We start from the raw sequence: 17521 nt of genomic DNA on the forward strand, positions 1-17521 counted from the left end.
GAGTAGTGGAGCAAAAAACTGGAAGGAAGAAACTTCCGAATCACTACCCTTAATAGTAGTGGAACAGACGAAGCGAAAGCAGACAAAATAACCAAAGAAACAAACTTTGATGTTATTTTGTTACAAGAAACACTTAATGGAATCATGCCGGAACTCAAATACTTAACAGAGGACAAACTAAATGCAATAGTTATATGTAATGATTTTATAAATAATGAAACAAGGGAGGGGTGGCAACAATTATAAAAAATAAACAGGGAGCAAGTTGGGAAAGGTTTGATGAGGGTGTGTTTTTTAAGGGACACCTACTACACATAATATTACAAAACTGGCACATAATAAACGTATATATGCCAGGAAATAGAAGCAAGAAATTAAATTTTATTGATAATTTATTTAAGTATCTACAAGAATTTTCAATGGAAAACCTCATTTTGGGAGGTGATTTTAACTGGGATGGGGACAAAATCAACAGAACAACTGATCTAACAACAAGTGATAAGATATATAGGACAGAAATGAGAAATCTAATAAACAAACATAGAAACTCAAAATTTACTTTTGACTATGAACATGAACATTCAAGTAGACTTGATAGGTTTTATGGTAATTATTATGATCCTTTAACTTACCGGTATATAAATGCAGCTATCACAGACATGAAACTATCAGACCACAAAATGGTTACTTTGGACTTAAAAATAATAAAAAAAGAGGTAAATGGGGCTTAGGACAATGGAAATTGAACAACAAAATACTAAATGAACAAGAATATTTAGACATAATAAAAAATGAAGAAACCTTTAAAATAATAAATGAGTTGGATGCACAAAAGATATAATAAAATGAAAATCAATTGAATATTCGAACAGGAGGGTAGAAAAACAAAAAAAAAACAGATAAAAATGAAATTAAATTAATCTTAAGACAAGAGATGAAGAAGAAAAAAAGCAAAGCAACTAATAAATAAAATAAATATCATTGAAGAAGATGAAAATCAGGGCAGAATAATTAGGGCAGGAAAATTTACAGAAATCTATAAAAAGGCAAACAGTTTATATAAACGGGAAGAATTTAGGAAAGGGGGTGAAAAACTACTAAATAAAATAAAAATAAACAATGCAACTCATACGACAAAAGAAGAAATTTTAAATAGTATTTATTTATATTACAAAGAGTTATACACCACACAAAATATAGATCCAAATATAATCGACAAATTATCTAAATAAAATGTTGACTGCGAGATGATATCAACAGAACACAGAGACCAGTGTGACGATGTCATCTCAGATGAAGAGATTAAAGGAAACAATGCTACACTTACAAAAAGAAAATCACTAGGGAAAGATGAACTCACCGTGGAATTCTCCCAAAAATTCCACAGTGAACTAATGCCAATCTTGAATGCTCTATACAATAATATATTATTAAATAAGAAACAAATGTCTAAATCCATGACAGAAGGAATCATCATTATTATTTACAAAGGGAAAGGCAACAAGGATGACATTAAAAACTGGCGACAACGGATTACAAAATCCTGAGTAGGATTTTAACAAATAGGATAAAGGGTAGGATAAATAAAATAATTAACGAAAATCAAACTTGTGGGGGAAAAGGGCAGGATATTCAAAGCAACATTTTAAATATTAAAACAATAGATTACATAAATGAAACAGGCACGAAGGGTGCAATGGTACTCTTCGACCAGGAAAAAGCTTTCGATCGATTAGAAAAAAACTATATACAGAATGTGCTAAAAAAAATTTGGCTTCGGACTGAACTTCCAAAAATGGACCAAAATCCTATACATTGGAATAACCTCATGTGTTCAGGTAAATGGTAAATGCATGAAAGAATTTGATATACAAAGAACAGTGAGGCAAGGGTTCCCACTATCAATGCTATTATACGTAATGGCACTTGAAATTCTAAGTCATAAGATAAGAAACAACCCATGAATACAAGGCATACAAATACCAAATTTAAAAGAAGAATTTAAAATGCTCCAACATGCTGACGATTGTACAAACTTTATAAGAGAGGGAAATTCTTATAAACATCTAGAAGAAGAATTCAAAAAATTTGGTAAAGTATCAGGTTCAAAAATAAACCACGAGAAGACTGAAATTCTTAAAATAGGCAACTGGAGAGGCAACCACCCGGGTTTCCCTCCTCACCTACCGAGAGACAAGGTGAAATTTCTAGGGGTGTATTTTGTAAAAAAAAAAGAAATTATAGAAAACTGCAAACATATAATCTACAAAATAAGAGAAAATGCGAAAATCTGGGCCCTAACACCACTATGCATCATGCAGCGGGCCCAAGTGGCCAAAACATATTTATATTCAAATATCAATTACATAATTATATCTATCAACATGGATAATAAAATTCTAAACAAACTTGATAATGAAATTATAAACTAAATATGGAACTATAAAATGCATTATATAAAAAAAGAGAGTCTATAGAGAGCAAAAAGTAGAGGGGAAATGGGCCTGCCAAGCCCCCTACTACTAAAATTAACCAATATAATAAATAGGTTAAAAAAAGTGCAACCTAAGCCTGTTACGTCATGGGAGGCACTTTATATCTACTGGTTCAGCTTCACTATGAGAAGCCAACCAGAGATATACAGAAACAATAAAATCACTAAAAGAACTTGAAGTACCACATAAATTTAGATTTTTAAAAGTTATACTTTTAAAATATAGGGATTTGACAGAGTTATGGCAAATAGATAGAAAAAAAGAGTTATGACTGGATCAGAGAAGATGTAACTAAAAGAATAAGATGTAGAGTAGAACAAGACAACTGGGGGTTAACTGGGCAAGAACTTGGAAAAACTGGGAGAAAATAAGATCTGTAAAAACACAAAGCATTATTTTTAAATATCTACATAATGCCTGGCTTACAGGCAAAGAAGCTGTTAAACGTCGTATAATTAGGATAATACCAAAATGCCCTTTATGCAAAACAGCAAATTTTACCAAACTACATACGATTCCCCAATGTGATAAAACAAAAACTAATAGGATACTGCTGATTATGGAAATATGTAATAAAAAAACAAATATCAGAGGAACAATATATTATATATAGATGTGGATTATGAAAATAAAGTGGTTTTAAAAATAAATGATTATATAATAACAACAATGTTTTCCTGTGGCCAGGTGATAAAAATTATCAAATAATGAATACTATTAAAAACTTTTTTGTCTAAAGGACTTGTTATATAAGGTGAAACTTTGATATGGAGGGAGAGATGGGGGAGGATATTCGGTAATACCGCCTGCGAGGGCTAATGCAAAAGCGAGCTGGAACCCAGCCCCCAACTCTCTCCTCATAGTATCAAAAATTTAAACTCAAACATAGAACTGAATAATAATTTTTTTTCCTTCTCTCTCTCCACTAAATAACATTGATTAAGGGTAACACAGAAGCATCATATGGGTGAAGTTGCACAGACGTCACAGGGCTATGTCACAAGGCGCTACGCAAAGTAAACAGACCTGTGAAAGAGCAACAGAAAAACCCAAACAGTGGAAATGGACAAACAAAACAAATAACAAGGGCAGTAAAAAAAACTCACAATAAAAAAGGACCTATCCATACTAACCTGTACAGACTAACACCATAACAATAAATAAGGACCTACCCATACTAACCTGTAGAGACTAACACCATAACAAGAAGAAAAATTAAAATATACTTTTGGAAATGTTATAAATTTTCCATAAATAAAGGAGAAGACTATATTCTGCAAAAGGAGAAACATTAACAAAGAAAGAAAAATGTGGATCCTTATTCAGATATAGCCTCTCAGTCTGAAGTACTTAAGATATGGCGAGAAAACAACACACAATTATCACTCATCTAAAACAAGATGTTTCTTTTTAAAACTATATATATTACACCGTTTTCTAGACAAAATTCAAACTTTCTCTGTAAATTAAATCAAACTATTTAAAAATCCAAACAAACCTTAATAATATGGAAATAATTTCCAAATAACTAAAACTATAACTATATGATAAGACAACTGGGAATATTTTTTGATGTCTGCCATCTCAACACAGACATATATAGCACACACACACAATATAGCAAACATATATAGCATACACGAGACTAAGGAGATCTCTGGCAAAGATCACCAAGCAAAATGGGGAAGGAACTCCGACAATGGGGACTAAAACTCTGAGTCGGATGAACAACCCTATAGTTCACACTAGGGATACAAATACCCCATAAAAAATTCTAAATTTTGAAAACTTTTGATCAAAATTCTATAATAAAATATACAAACATACATACCTTTGGGGGATACACAAACATATAACAACACTATTAATTTTTTTGCAAATTGGGGTGGGGGCATCTGTCTGTTGCCTGCCCCCATTCATTAACTAAATATGGCTCTAGCAGGTAACAATATTCATTCTACAATTTAAAAAGTAGGGGTAGGGGCACATGTGTGTAATTTGGAATGTTAATGTATTTAACAATCTAGCAATTAAATAGCATATTAACTAATCTCAATGATTTAAAGAATAGTAAAAACATTAAAAAGATCAATAATGTGACATTCAAAGCTGATTTCGAGCTAAAAAAACATGCACAAAATAATCTTCAACAAAAATTTATTAAACTGTACTTTGAAATTGTACATTCTACAAAGGTTAAAAATTAAAACTACCATTGAATTTTTTCCTCCATAAACTTGAAAATGTTTGCACTGATTAACTTCCAAACATTTTTTTACTGAACTGATAGTAAAACAATTGCCATTATTTGTCAGTACTTTGTCAAATCATTGCATTGTACATTTGATGCCATGTACAATTTCTACATTTTACTTCTTCAGGGACTCTAACATATCATTCAATGTTTTTCTTCAGATTTTTTAATTCCTTAACTTTTTCTTTAAGTCTAAGACAGTTTGACTGAACAGTAAATGGTAACTGCCCTATGGTTTCTGCCTTCTTATTGAGGCTGTCAGCTTTAACTGTGGTTGCTTGGAAAAGACATCAGGCCTAAATACAGGTTTTGTTCCATCTGATGGGGGATGGAGTATTTGTATCTCACTGATATCATTTGTCTCAGAAACTTTATTCAGAAAAGAACTCATCAATGACTGCTCCTAGGATTCCAAAGTTCTCACTAATTGTTAGTATATTTTACTTTGAACATGGCAAATTTTGAAATTTTCATGGGAAACAATTGACAAAGTCAAAACCTTTCCAATGTTATCAAATACTACAACATATACCAAATTTTAATGAAATTTAATCATACTTTTTGAAGTAAGATCTTTTAGTATAAAGCTTTAAACCAAATTTGGTTTCAGTTTATAAAACAGGTGTATAGTAGTGTTCAAATACCAAACAATGAAATATGTACAATATGTAACTGTGTAATAGTCAGTACCAATTGCAATCTTCATATGTCTAGCTCTTTCATCACAAAATGTGCCAGCAGATCTGGGTCCATGCAGATCATTGGGAGTGATCAGTAGAACAAACAACAGAGACAAAGCATTATGTGACAGTACATCAGGGTCTATGTTGTTTGTGTTTGGACCTTACTTATACATCAGTATTTATGGTATGTACTGTTATGCATATTTGATTTAATTTATATCTGATTTAATTTAATTGTTTGTAAGTTTAAAAATCTTTTTATTTTTTAATTTCAGGTAATGTAAGGAAATTTTGTTTACCAGAAATTGATATTTTTCAGAAAATAGTTCGACCTTGACTCTTCAGTTGTAAACACCTAAAGCTGACCTAGTTCCTTGGTTTAGAAATAAGTGAAAGAAGTAAATAACTTTTTACTTTTATCTTATTCTAGGAGTAAAATGATCAGTTTTTGTCAAGGTCATACTGGGACTATGTGCTTTTAGACGCAAGTACTGCTTGAAGATTCTGGAAAGTTGACCCTCATCCGGGAATCTGTTTTGCATTTCAAGTACTGTATAATCTTTATTTATAGAGATTTTTCTTAATTTGGGCTTAAAACACTTGATGTCAAGGTGTTCATCTGTTTGTGACCAGTTTGGGAATTACATTTTAAGGTTTATTCAAATTATTTGGATTCAAAAGGATTCATTCTTTTTCCTGGAAATATATGAGTGCTCATACAGAATTCACGGACAAAGACATTTCATTAAATTTTATTTGGAAATTCAAACACCAGATTATTGTTAGTGAATAACACAGAACTGTAGACACAACAGCACAACAATAGCTACAGCATATGTCATCGCCTTCCATCTTGGATCTTCGTCAGGACTAGAATTTGAATTCATTAGAACATTTAATTATTAGGACTTCTAAAATTTAATTCGTGGATTATTCTTGGATTATTTTTGGATTTGATTCCTAAAACTGTAAAGTTCTTATTTTTTCATTTTTACAGAGTTTTCCAGGGAAATAAATTATTTGTTAAATTTTTCAAAGCTTGCTGTTTTCACTCTTTCTTTTGTTACTGTTTATTCGAGCCTAAACATGTAATCATACAGAAGGTAAGCACATGTTTGATCAGATGTCCATTATTTCTATGTCACCTTTTCTAGTATGTATCTAGACATTGAGACACAAAACATCATCCATATTTAATATTGCAAAATCAGTCATGATTAACTGCAAAATACAAATATTATAAAAAATACTACATCAATTCTGTCTCACATGACAAGATTCATTTACACTAGAAAAAAAAAGAACGGATACATATATATTTTAATGCCTCCAATAGCAAAGGTTCCGATAAGATAACCCTATCTAAACCTTGGTGTATCAAGCAGATATTTCTGTACTCTGGGTGTGTGAACTTTATTGGATGTTGTGGCAAGTATGCATCCAATCAAAATTAAGTGGTTCAAATTTGAACACTGTTCTTACATGATCAAGACAACAGGAGCACACAACTTGAATGGACCAATAAATAAGCAATTTTCCAGTGCTGGTCCATGTTTGTACAAATACCTTTCACTCATGCAGGGAGCATATGAAGCAGGGAACCAGACTATTCTGCTTGATGAATCAGACTGGCCAAGTTTCTTGTAGTTGTTCTCAAAATAAATATGTTGAGAATTATATGTTCTTTTAGGTTTTACAAAAGGTATCTGACTTTCATTTAAAATAATTTAAATTTTTTACAATGATATTAAAAAGATGTTTGTTGTTGATATCACGTGACAATTGGACTTCCGATGTCATTGTGTGAGAGTTGTGAAGTCATATGACTATTAACGCAAATGGCGAGTACCAGTCACAGGCTCTTGATTCTGGGGTAAACTAAACATGTGTACACTCACCAATTAACATGTTAATTGGTGAGTGTACACACGATTAGTTTACCCTGGAATCAAGTGCCTGTCCTACCGGGTCAGGTTTCATCTATGCCGAGTTTTGACTAGTCTGTCAATGGATTAAAGACATAACGATTATATAGTCCTATAATATAAGACACATCACCCGATAGTTTTGTTCTTAAGCACTTAATCAAAAACAACATGTACTATTTTTGAGAAAATAGATAATTTTCCTATTGATTTCATGCAGGTATAAGTCAATATAGCATATTTTAAATTTGCTAGGTCATCACGTGATACAACAAAATTCAGGAAGTTGGTCTCGGAAAAATATAGAGAATTTTGTGCTCTTTCGTTTTTGTATTTTTATTACAACTAGTATACAACTTTCATGCAATATTTTTTTCTATAATATTTGAAAAATGACAGTTGTGAGATTCTGTATGCTCATGCGACTAGCAATCAAAATCACTAGTACCAGCTCAAATTTCATCAACACATTAGTTTTATCGTCTTTCAGCAGATGAAAGACAATGATTTTAATAGTTGCTATTTCTGAGAAAGAAAACAAAAATTCATATCGATTTCATGCAGGTATAACTTGATTTAACAATGTTTAAGTTTGCTAGCCCATCCGTAAAGCGGCTATGCTTTAATGCCACCATGTTGGCCTCTTGTGAATCTAGACTGGTTTTCTTACCTTCCATATAATAAAAGATAAGGATATTGAACTATGAAACAAAAAGTCTATCAGATGAATCTAATCCTCTGAGCGTTTGGATTGTCTCAACAAATATATTTAGGGCAAGCATCCAAACCATCCATACTGCAACCTCCTAATATTCTGGTTAGAACTTGATAAATTTAACTCAGGATCAGTTCAGTTACAACGCAAATGCATAATTATTTCGGGCATCAAATTGTGGAGGAAAATTCCCGGGTTTTTCCTAACTTATGTCAATGTTTGCAAAATTCAAGGACTTTTCATGGCTGAGAAAAAAAATTATCATTTTTCCCTGACTTTTTCCTCGATTTCCTGGTAACATGGGAACCCTGAATAGATGTCACCAGGACAAAGCACTAAAATATCTGTTCTACCTGCCAAGGTGTAGATAGGATTATCATATTGGAACCATGGCTAGCGAAGCTGGTATAAATATATATCAAGAAATCAATATCTCTTTCATTGTTTATATAAAATATTGGCATTCTTATTAGGTATGTCGTGACTATAATAACTACCATTGCAATAAATTCAGAAAGCAACTTTAACTTGTATTTACTCTCATTTGAACTTGAAGTTATATTTTTGATTGTTCTAATTTACAAAAACATGTCATCTATCAGGTGAGTTAAGCACCATATCCCATGTTAAATATGGTTGATCAAGAAATAATAAAATAGGCTTAATTTTCCTTTTTACCACCAAATTTCTAAATTTTATTTCTCTTAAGCTGCTGCAGTTAAATTTTTAAAAACCCAGCAATGATACTATAATTCTCTGATATTCATATTCTCAATAAACATATATTCAGCAGGTTTTTAACTGTTAAATGTTCATTAATATATTAAAAAAGTGTCAAATTATGAACTGTACATTGTTTATCAAAGTCTGGGTCTTATTCCAGATTAAAATGTGTGATGCACATGGGAGTGAAATACTCCCACCTGATGGTACAACTATCCATACCAGACTAACCATTAATCCCCTCTCCGCCTGGAACTGTTACCAGTTTATATGGATAAACTTAACCAGGCTCCATAATCATAAAACAGTCTGAACACACTAATTGAACTCAAGACTCAAAATGATATAATTCTGACTTTTAATAACTTAATTGATAAAAAAAGTCATTATTGTTATCAAATTTTCTTATTTGGTCTCTTACTTTTTGGTCTATATGCTGAGTTTCAAATCTGTCAAAATACTGTACGGTATGGTTTCTAATTTTGATGACTTTAACTTGAGGGCAGTATTTGCAATCAAATTTCTAACATTCCTGATGGGGTTAAATGATTGGGGATTGAGTGTTCTGTTATATGCAAGGTCACATCTATAATATACTTTGACCGCATGTCCTCTTGATCCTGAGCTTAGAGCTTCAAAGACATGACAAGAGTTTTTAATATTTTACAGAGTTTTATCAGTTTCTCTCTGACTACTGAGGCGAAAGACCACTGAATAGGCACCTAATTGTTCAGTTACATGCCTGGTTATCTTCATCCTACCTTAACATCTCTAACAAGGTGGACTGAAAAACATGTCTTGAATATATCTTCAAACCTGGTTTTTCGGTATATACTTGCTTATAAGTTGAGCCCAAGTGCAAACTGCAAAGACCCAGATCTGTCATCACATAATGCTTTAGCAGATCTGGGTCGATGCAGTTTGTTAGGAGTAATTAGTAGAACAAACAACATGGACCCTACTCTGCAGGAGCATTATGCTACAGCAAATCAGAATATTTGTTGTTTGCGGCTTGCCTCAACTTATATGAAAGTACACATGGTATCTTTAACAAGTACATATCATGACAGTTGATAAGCTTTTGGTTTTCAGTAGAATTATGCACAAAAGCAAAATGCTATAAGAACTATGAATGGTAGACCCGTATAATTTCAGTAATGTTTTGCCTACAGATGGGGCAGCCATCTCGACGATTGATAAGGAGAGATGCACAGTTATAGCAGGTGACCATGTGGTGACATGGCTGCAGAAGACAATCTCGCAATCTATCCAGACAAATTGCACAATCATGATCAATCTCCACTGAATTCAGTCCTGAAACAGTCATAAAAATGATATTCAGTTATTTAACTCAAAAAAGAAGTTATTAAATCTAAACATACATATGATAGAGGAAGCAAATTTAGGACATGTCACTGCCCATAAAAATTGCTTACATAAGCTGATGAACTTCATGACTTACCAAAGTTCATAAATGTATAATGTGCTCATACTTTACTAAGAAATCTACCACAGTAGCTCCAAATCCATTTGAATATGAGGACCCCTTCTTAACTTCAACAAAAATTTTGCAGACACCAACATGCTAATACATCTAGTTGCATTTTTTGGCTCCCTTGGAATAACACAGACAGGGACCAACAGATCTAGAAAATATATTTTCTAAATAAGTCAGGTCTAACTACAAGGAACATAGACACTGATCTGCCATTGGTTGTCAGCAGATCAGGGTCTATATTATTTGTTCTACTGATCACTCCTAACAAACTGCATAGACCCAGCTCTGCTAGTGCATAATGTGATGGCAAACCTGGATCTACCAGTTGGATCTGAATCACATGCAAGTATATATGGTATGTGATCATGTCCATTGATATATACATCAATGCAGAGGTGTATGTGTTAAGTACTGTCACCTGATAGGGGGTTTCACGTTTAGTATCTCCCCTTGAAAACACCAGAAGGCATCTCGGTGCAACTCACTTCCGGATAGTTCAACCAATTAAGATGGCAGATGTAGATCAAGAAAATGTGACAGACCGCTCACATTATGCAAGCAGGATCGATATCTCACTATCTTAAAGAGAAATTCTATCAATATTTGATAACTTGTTTTAACCTTTTTTTATTTTTTTCACTAACTTGTGCTGCTCCCAGCTTTCAAATAAATATTCTCTGCCCATTTCAGAACTTCATTATCTTTCCATTACTACCTTATGCACTAGTTTATATTATTTGATTGTGTGAAAGTATCGCTGCATAAAAAGTTCTTGCAATTTATCTCGCTTGAAGAATAATGAAAATGTGTTTATTTTTTACAGCTTCAATCATAGCAGTTAATAGAGGTTGAATGACGAGAAAAAAATTCTAACTTCTTAAAGTTCTTTATTTATTGATTTAGACTGTTGCTTTTCAATTAATGTTCATTATATTTTTCATGAACTAACTCGAGTTTTTTCAAAATGCAAAATGTCAACCATGCTTGAACAGACAGGCGCACGAACGTGTCTCCTTGATGATTATTTTAATTTTATTTCCTTGAACGGTTGGAAATTTTAGAGTATACAATTTGGAGAAATATCGATGTTAGACACACTATGCATGTATAGGACATTTGTGGCTCTCACCTATCTGCATGTCTGTCTGTATGTATGTCTGTCTCCTTTCATCTGGTGCATTCCTTTCATCTGGTGCATGGGTATGTATATCCTTGAATGAATGTGTGTTCGCATACTATATTACATAAACATATTTCTGGTTAAAAACATGTGTAAAATGATGCTAAGATAGAAAGAGTGACTGATAGATAAAGACAACAAATATTCATATTTGTGAGTATCCATTTATTACGGCTTGTAGAGCATATTCTTACAAGCAGTCTCTTTCTTAAATCATACTGCTTGCAATTTTACATCTGGTCACATGGATCAATATTGATTTAAAAGGCAAACCAAAGTAATAGGATGGAATCTGTGAAATAACTGGATCTTTAAGTCTTACATATTTGATGCAAGGAAAATTAAACAGAATTAAACTAATTTCAGGAAGGCTGTTCTAGGTGAACTTGCTAGTGACAATCAGAAATGTTGTCTAAAGACCCCAGCAAATTTGAGAATTATTACGTGTCAGCATAAGCAAAGAAAAATCATGCTGAATGTTATTGCATTTTCCGTCCGATATTTGATGTTTCAAAATGCAAAAAGAAAATGAAACAACAAAAAAAAAAAACATCATTGGGCCTGTTATTTAATCTGAATACTGTATGATATTTACATCCAAATATGAATAAATATTCCATCTGCATTAATTATACTCCTTTATCTTCATGATAGCTAATGTAATTATTGCTTTGTTAAGTTCCTCTAAATACATGAAAATGCTGTGTTCCATTTTTTTTAAAAACTTTTCTGGTTTAAAATATTCAGCTTTACAATTCAGCTGATGTAATGTATTTGTGTTATAATTTTCTTATCAAACTTCGTGTTATAACTTTCTTAACTCATGTTATAAACGAACTATGCTCTTATGAAAAATGCAAATTGTTGAGATTGTTTTTGTTAAAGTTATATAGCCAAAAATGTGCAATAAATGTTTAAAATCGGAGAGCAAAGTGAAATGTTCCTAAAAATGTATCTTAAATTATTGATAATGAATCTATATTACCAGGTATGGACAGTGTATTTAATTTAATTATTTGATATCATTTAAGTATGGAAAGTAAATATATAATTATCTGACATAATGTAAGTATGGACATTGAATCTAATTATCTGATTTAATGTCTATAATTATTCTCCTAGTATTAACAAAAGATGTTTGACATATATAATTGATTCATTGGTTTAACCATAATTATCTGTAGTACAGCTAATATTCCTTCTTTTGTTGACTTTATGTTCGCTAACCAAGTGTAGAAAGGTGAACTATCTGGAACTGAAAATTTTTGTGGGCATGCGCATTGGAGCTAAGAGAGGTAATTTCAGGTGCTACGATCAGTAACTCCATTGCAACCATGAAACCCCTACACTTACAGACTGTAATCCTTGAGATATGATTGTTAGCAACAGGCAGATGGAGAAACTAATCTTAGTTTCACCCTTTGGGGCTTAGTTGAAGAAATATGGGTAGGCCATGTGTTTCATGAATAAGGCTGTTATGGGTCACTATCACTCTTCTGTGGATTCTGATTTAATTTTAAATCTGTTTCCTCTGTGGAATACTTTGAGATCTACCTAGAATTAAACAAAATTTACTAACTTCTAATATCATCTTGTACTGGTGCCACATTCCCCTTATGTGAGAGCGTAGGAATTCTGCTTGAAAGTTGGAAGTCAACTCCTGATGTAATCTTAATCTGTTCAAGGCGGGCTGAAGAAAATGTTAAAAGTAAGCATCAAAAATGAAGATGGATAAAAATTCAAATCTCAATTGTAAACTGTAAAAAAACAATACATCTTCATCTAAAATATCTATTTTTTATGGCAACATGGCTGAAATGTTTGAATTCCAGACTATCAGTCAATATACTATTCAGAAATATAAATTTAACCAAAAAATGCCATGTAAGTTCTCAATCTGTCCCCAAAATAACATTGCTTCCTCTGCACATACATGCCAACCCCCTGAGAGGTATAAGCATAATTATTGCATATAAAAAGATAATGTATCTAAAACTCCCCTGACAGTGTGACTATGTCAAGCAATTTGTAGTCTCTACTTGTTTTCTTTCATCCAAACTTTATTATTTTTCTTTAGTAAAGTTTGATAAAGTAAATCACCTGTGATTATCTGTGATTATCTCATTCAAACATTTCTGGTCACTCTTTTCATATTTGGTGAGTAACTGTTTGGTGATTTCAACCTGAGTCTGTGTTTAATCAGCCATCAATAAATACACAACGTGTTTAATCAGCCATCAATAAATACACAACCATCCTGCACATACCTCTGGGCTTCAAATGCTTCTTTAATACATTAAAAACAGCTGACAAATTAATTCCAATGATAAATGAAATATCTTCCACTGCACATGAAGTATCTTCATCAATCATTCCCTTCACAGATGCTTGCCAATTGCTGACTATGGTCTTCCAAAATGTAGGTCATATTTCATGGATTCAAGACCATCTTCGAAATAATGAAACTACTTAAAAGACTGTAGAATATGACAGAGAAGAATTATATCTGTAAACTTCATCCATGTTAGCCTTGATAGTAGTATAAGAGTACCTTAAGGGACCCCAGACTGTACAGTATGCTTTCTGATCAGTAGTGGAATTGTTCTTCTCTGACACTTTTATGTTACTGCCATTTACCTATGTTACTTCACATGCATATATCTGATATTGGCGTGCTGCATGTGCAACTGCAGGTCATATTAAAAATGTTATTTTATTTATTATCATTAAATTTAGTGGCAGTTCTGGGGCCCTGAGTGGCTGATAGGTCTAAAGCACCCACCATTATGGATCACTGCCGTCTCACCTCTGTCTGTGCAAGTTCGAGTCTCAGGCTTGGCTAATATGGGTACATAAAAAAGCTTGCCAGTAGCTTTTTGTGGGTTGGTGTTTCTTTCCCGGGTTTTCCCGGGTTCTTCCTCCACCATTTATCCTGGCCGCCATGTGTAGCCTATCATGTGCTGAAAAATGGCATTAAACCCTACAACAACAAAAACAATTGATAGGTTCAAAGAAACAAAAAAAATTATAACATTCAGAACTAATATTAAGAACTTTTCAAATACCCCTTACAAATGCTCAGAAATAGGTCAGATCCAACTGCAAACAACACAGACCTGACTACTATCAAAAAATGTGACAGCAGATCAGAGTCTATGCTGCTTGTTCTACTGATCAGTCCCACAAATTGTACAACCCTGGTCTGTATATCATGTGACAGCAGATCAGAGTCTATGCTGCTGGCAGCTGGATACAACTGATAAACAAGAGCATATTATTAGAAAATTTAGGACAGGGTTTTTGTTACCGTTCTTTCTTTCTTCCCGCTGATCTTCAGATAAAATCAATGGTTCTCCCCCAGACCTAAAGAAAAGGGTTTTTCCCATTCGCTCCAACAGGACTCTTACTGAAATCATGAAACGTTAAAGGAATGAAGGGACCATACTTGGTGTGCTAAGTTCAAATATTTTCTGAAATATGAAGGAAGATCTAGTCCTCAAAAGCAAACCTGAGCAAAGAAGCTTTGCCACATGTGTGCTGACACTTAATTTTAAAGGTATCCCAATAACAAGTTTTACAAATGAGGAAACCTGGAGTAGATCAAAGCAGTTTTGGAAGTGCCCTGTTCAATCCCATATTGGTATGCTGTTGATTTGGGTTAACTGATGAGGAATTATGGGGAAAATGCATGCACATTTAATTGTTACAAAATCTATCTTACCCACCACCATACCAATAAAGGTTTGGGGGATGATTTATCATTCTAAGAAGTATTATCTTAATTAACCTTCGCCAGTCTGACTCTTCAAAACAAAGAGTAATACTATGCAATCCTGCTTGTGTAAGCATCTGTATCTGTCATACCAAAAACTATTAAAAATGGTACAAACAGCTGCCTCACTCGACACTCAGCATTAAGAGGTTAGTGTTAGGACTGGTCAGCCTAGTGTCAGGATAATGTGACTGGGTGGGACATCATACTACATGTCTGTGGCATGATGCTCCAGTGCTAGACATCACTTTAACTGTTACACAGCAGACATCATAGCAATATGAATGAAAAGTTGTTAAAAGCTATATTAAAATCCAAATTATACACCATACACACACTCAAATTTGGTGAAATTCTATTTAGCAATTTTTGAGAAAAAGTCTCTTCAACAGTCTTTGTCAGTAAAGTGACCATAAATTACACCATTCTTCATCAGTAAAGTGACCATAATGTACACTGGTCTTTATCAGTAAAGTGACCATAAAATCCACCAGTCTTCAAATGTAAAGTGACCATAAATTACACCAATCTTCATCAGTAGAGTGACCATAATGTAAACCAGTCTTCATCCGTAAAGTGACCATAAAATCCACCAGTCCTCATAAGTGACCATACAGTACACCGGTCATCATCAGTAAAGTAACCATAAAGCACACCGGTCATCATCAGTAAAGTGACCATAAAATCCAATGGTCATCATCAGTAAAGTAACCATAAAGCACACTGGTCATCATCAGTAACCATAAAGCACACCGGTCATCATCAGTAAAGTAACCATAAAGCACACCAGTCTTCATCAGTAAAGTAACCATAAAACACACCGGTCATCATCAGTAAAGCAACCATAAAGCACACCAGTCTTCATGTGTAAAGTAACCATAAAGCACACTGGTCATCATCAGTAAAGTAACCATAAAGCACACTGGTCATCATCAGTAAAGTAACCATAAAGCACACAAGTCTTCATGTGTAAAGTAACCATAAAGCACACTGGTCATCATCGGCAAAGCAACCATAAAGCACACCGGTCATCATCAGTAAAGTAACCATAAAGCACACCGGTCATCATCAGCAAAGCAACCATAAAGCACACTGGTCATCATCAGTAAAGTAACCATAAAGCACACCAGTCTTCATGTGTAAAGTAACCATAAAGCACACCAGTCATCATCAGTAAAGCAACCATAAAGCACACCGGTCATCATCAGTAAAGTAACCATAAAGCACACCAGTCTTCATGTATAAAGTAACCACAAAGCACACCGGTCATCATCAGTAAAGCAACCATAAAGCACACCAGTCATCATCAGTAAAGTAACCATAAAGCACATCGGTCATCATCAGTAAAGTAACCATAAAGCACACCAGTCTTCATCAGTAAAGTAACCATAAAGCACACTGGTCATCATCAGTAAAGTAACCATAAAGCACACCGGTCATCATCAGTAAAGTAACCATAAAGCATACTAGTCTTCATCAGAAAAGTGACCATAAACTATACTGGTCTTCATCAGTAAAGTAACCATAAAGCACACCGGTCATCATCAGTAAAGTAACCATACAGTACACCAGTCTTCATGTGTAAAGTAACCATCAAGCCCATCAGTCATCATCAGTAAAGTGACCATATAGCACACTGGTCTTCATCAGTAAAGTGACCATAAAGTACATTGGTCTTCATCAGTAAAATGACCATAAAGTACACTGGTCTTCATCAGTAAAGTGACCATAAAGTACAAATAAATAAAACTCAACAAAAAGAACAATAAATCATGTACTAATCACTTTAAAGAAGATAAAAGGAATGAATTTGTCATGCCATTTTAAGGCCTTTTAAAATAAAAGGAATGAATTTGTCATGCCATTTTAAGGCCTTTTTTAAGTTCTTGTCTTTTTCTCACAGATTTTGAGACAAACTTCCATGTCATTTTTTGAATGACAAATATAACATGGTTGGTCTGGATGCAATATTTCTTTTTAAAAAGACAGTCTTAGAGTCTCCAATTTCTTGTGCATATTTTTTCCCCATACAAATTTTCAGCAATCCTTTTACCATGAAAGAAGGGGCCCTGAGTGGCCAAGTGGTCTAAAGTGCTCTCCTTTACAGATCACTGCCATCTCACCTCTGTCTGTGTGGCTTCAAGTCTAGGATTCAGTCAATGTGGGTATGTGAGAAAGCTTGCCAGTAGCTTCTCGTGGGTCGGTGGTTCTTCCTGGGGTTTTCCCGGGTTCTTCCTCCACCATTAATACTGGCCGCCATGCATAGCGTATCGTGT

At 33.6% G+C, this 17521-nt stretch overlaps 1 protein-coding gene across 1 annotated transcript in view; it reads right to left on the bottom strand.

Moving 5' to 3' along the window:
- Positions 1-379: 379 nt before the first annotated feature.
- Positions 380-17521, bottom strand: part of LOC149805035 (uncharacterized) — a 42881-nt gene continuing 25739 nt past the window's right edge. The window contains exons 6-8 of the mRNA XM_089946736.1: positions 14781-14879; positions 13053-13163; positions 380-10109 (exon numbers count right to left, since the gene is read on the bottom strand). Of these exons, the coding sequence (XP_089802862.1) occupies positions 9922-10109; positions 13053-13163; positions 14781-14879 (398 nt within the window). The 3' untranslated portion in view covers positions 380-9921. The remainder of the gene's footprint in view (positions 10110-13052; positions 13164-14780; positions 14880-17521) is intronic.

The sequence above is a fragment of the Sinohyriopsis cumingii genome, chromosome 2 (genome assembly GCF_028554795.1).
Source record: "Sinohyriopsis cumingii isolate HCF-2022 chromosome 2, ASM2855479v2, whole genome shotgun sequence".
Taxonomy (NCBI): domain Eukaryota; kingdom Metazoa; phylum Mollusca; class Bivalvia; order Unionida; family Unionidae; genus Sinohyriopsis; species Sinohyriopsis cumingii.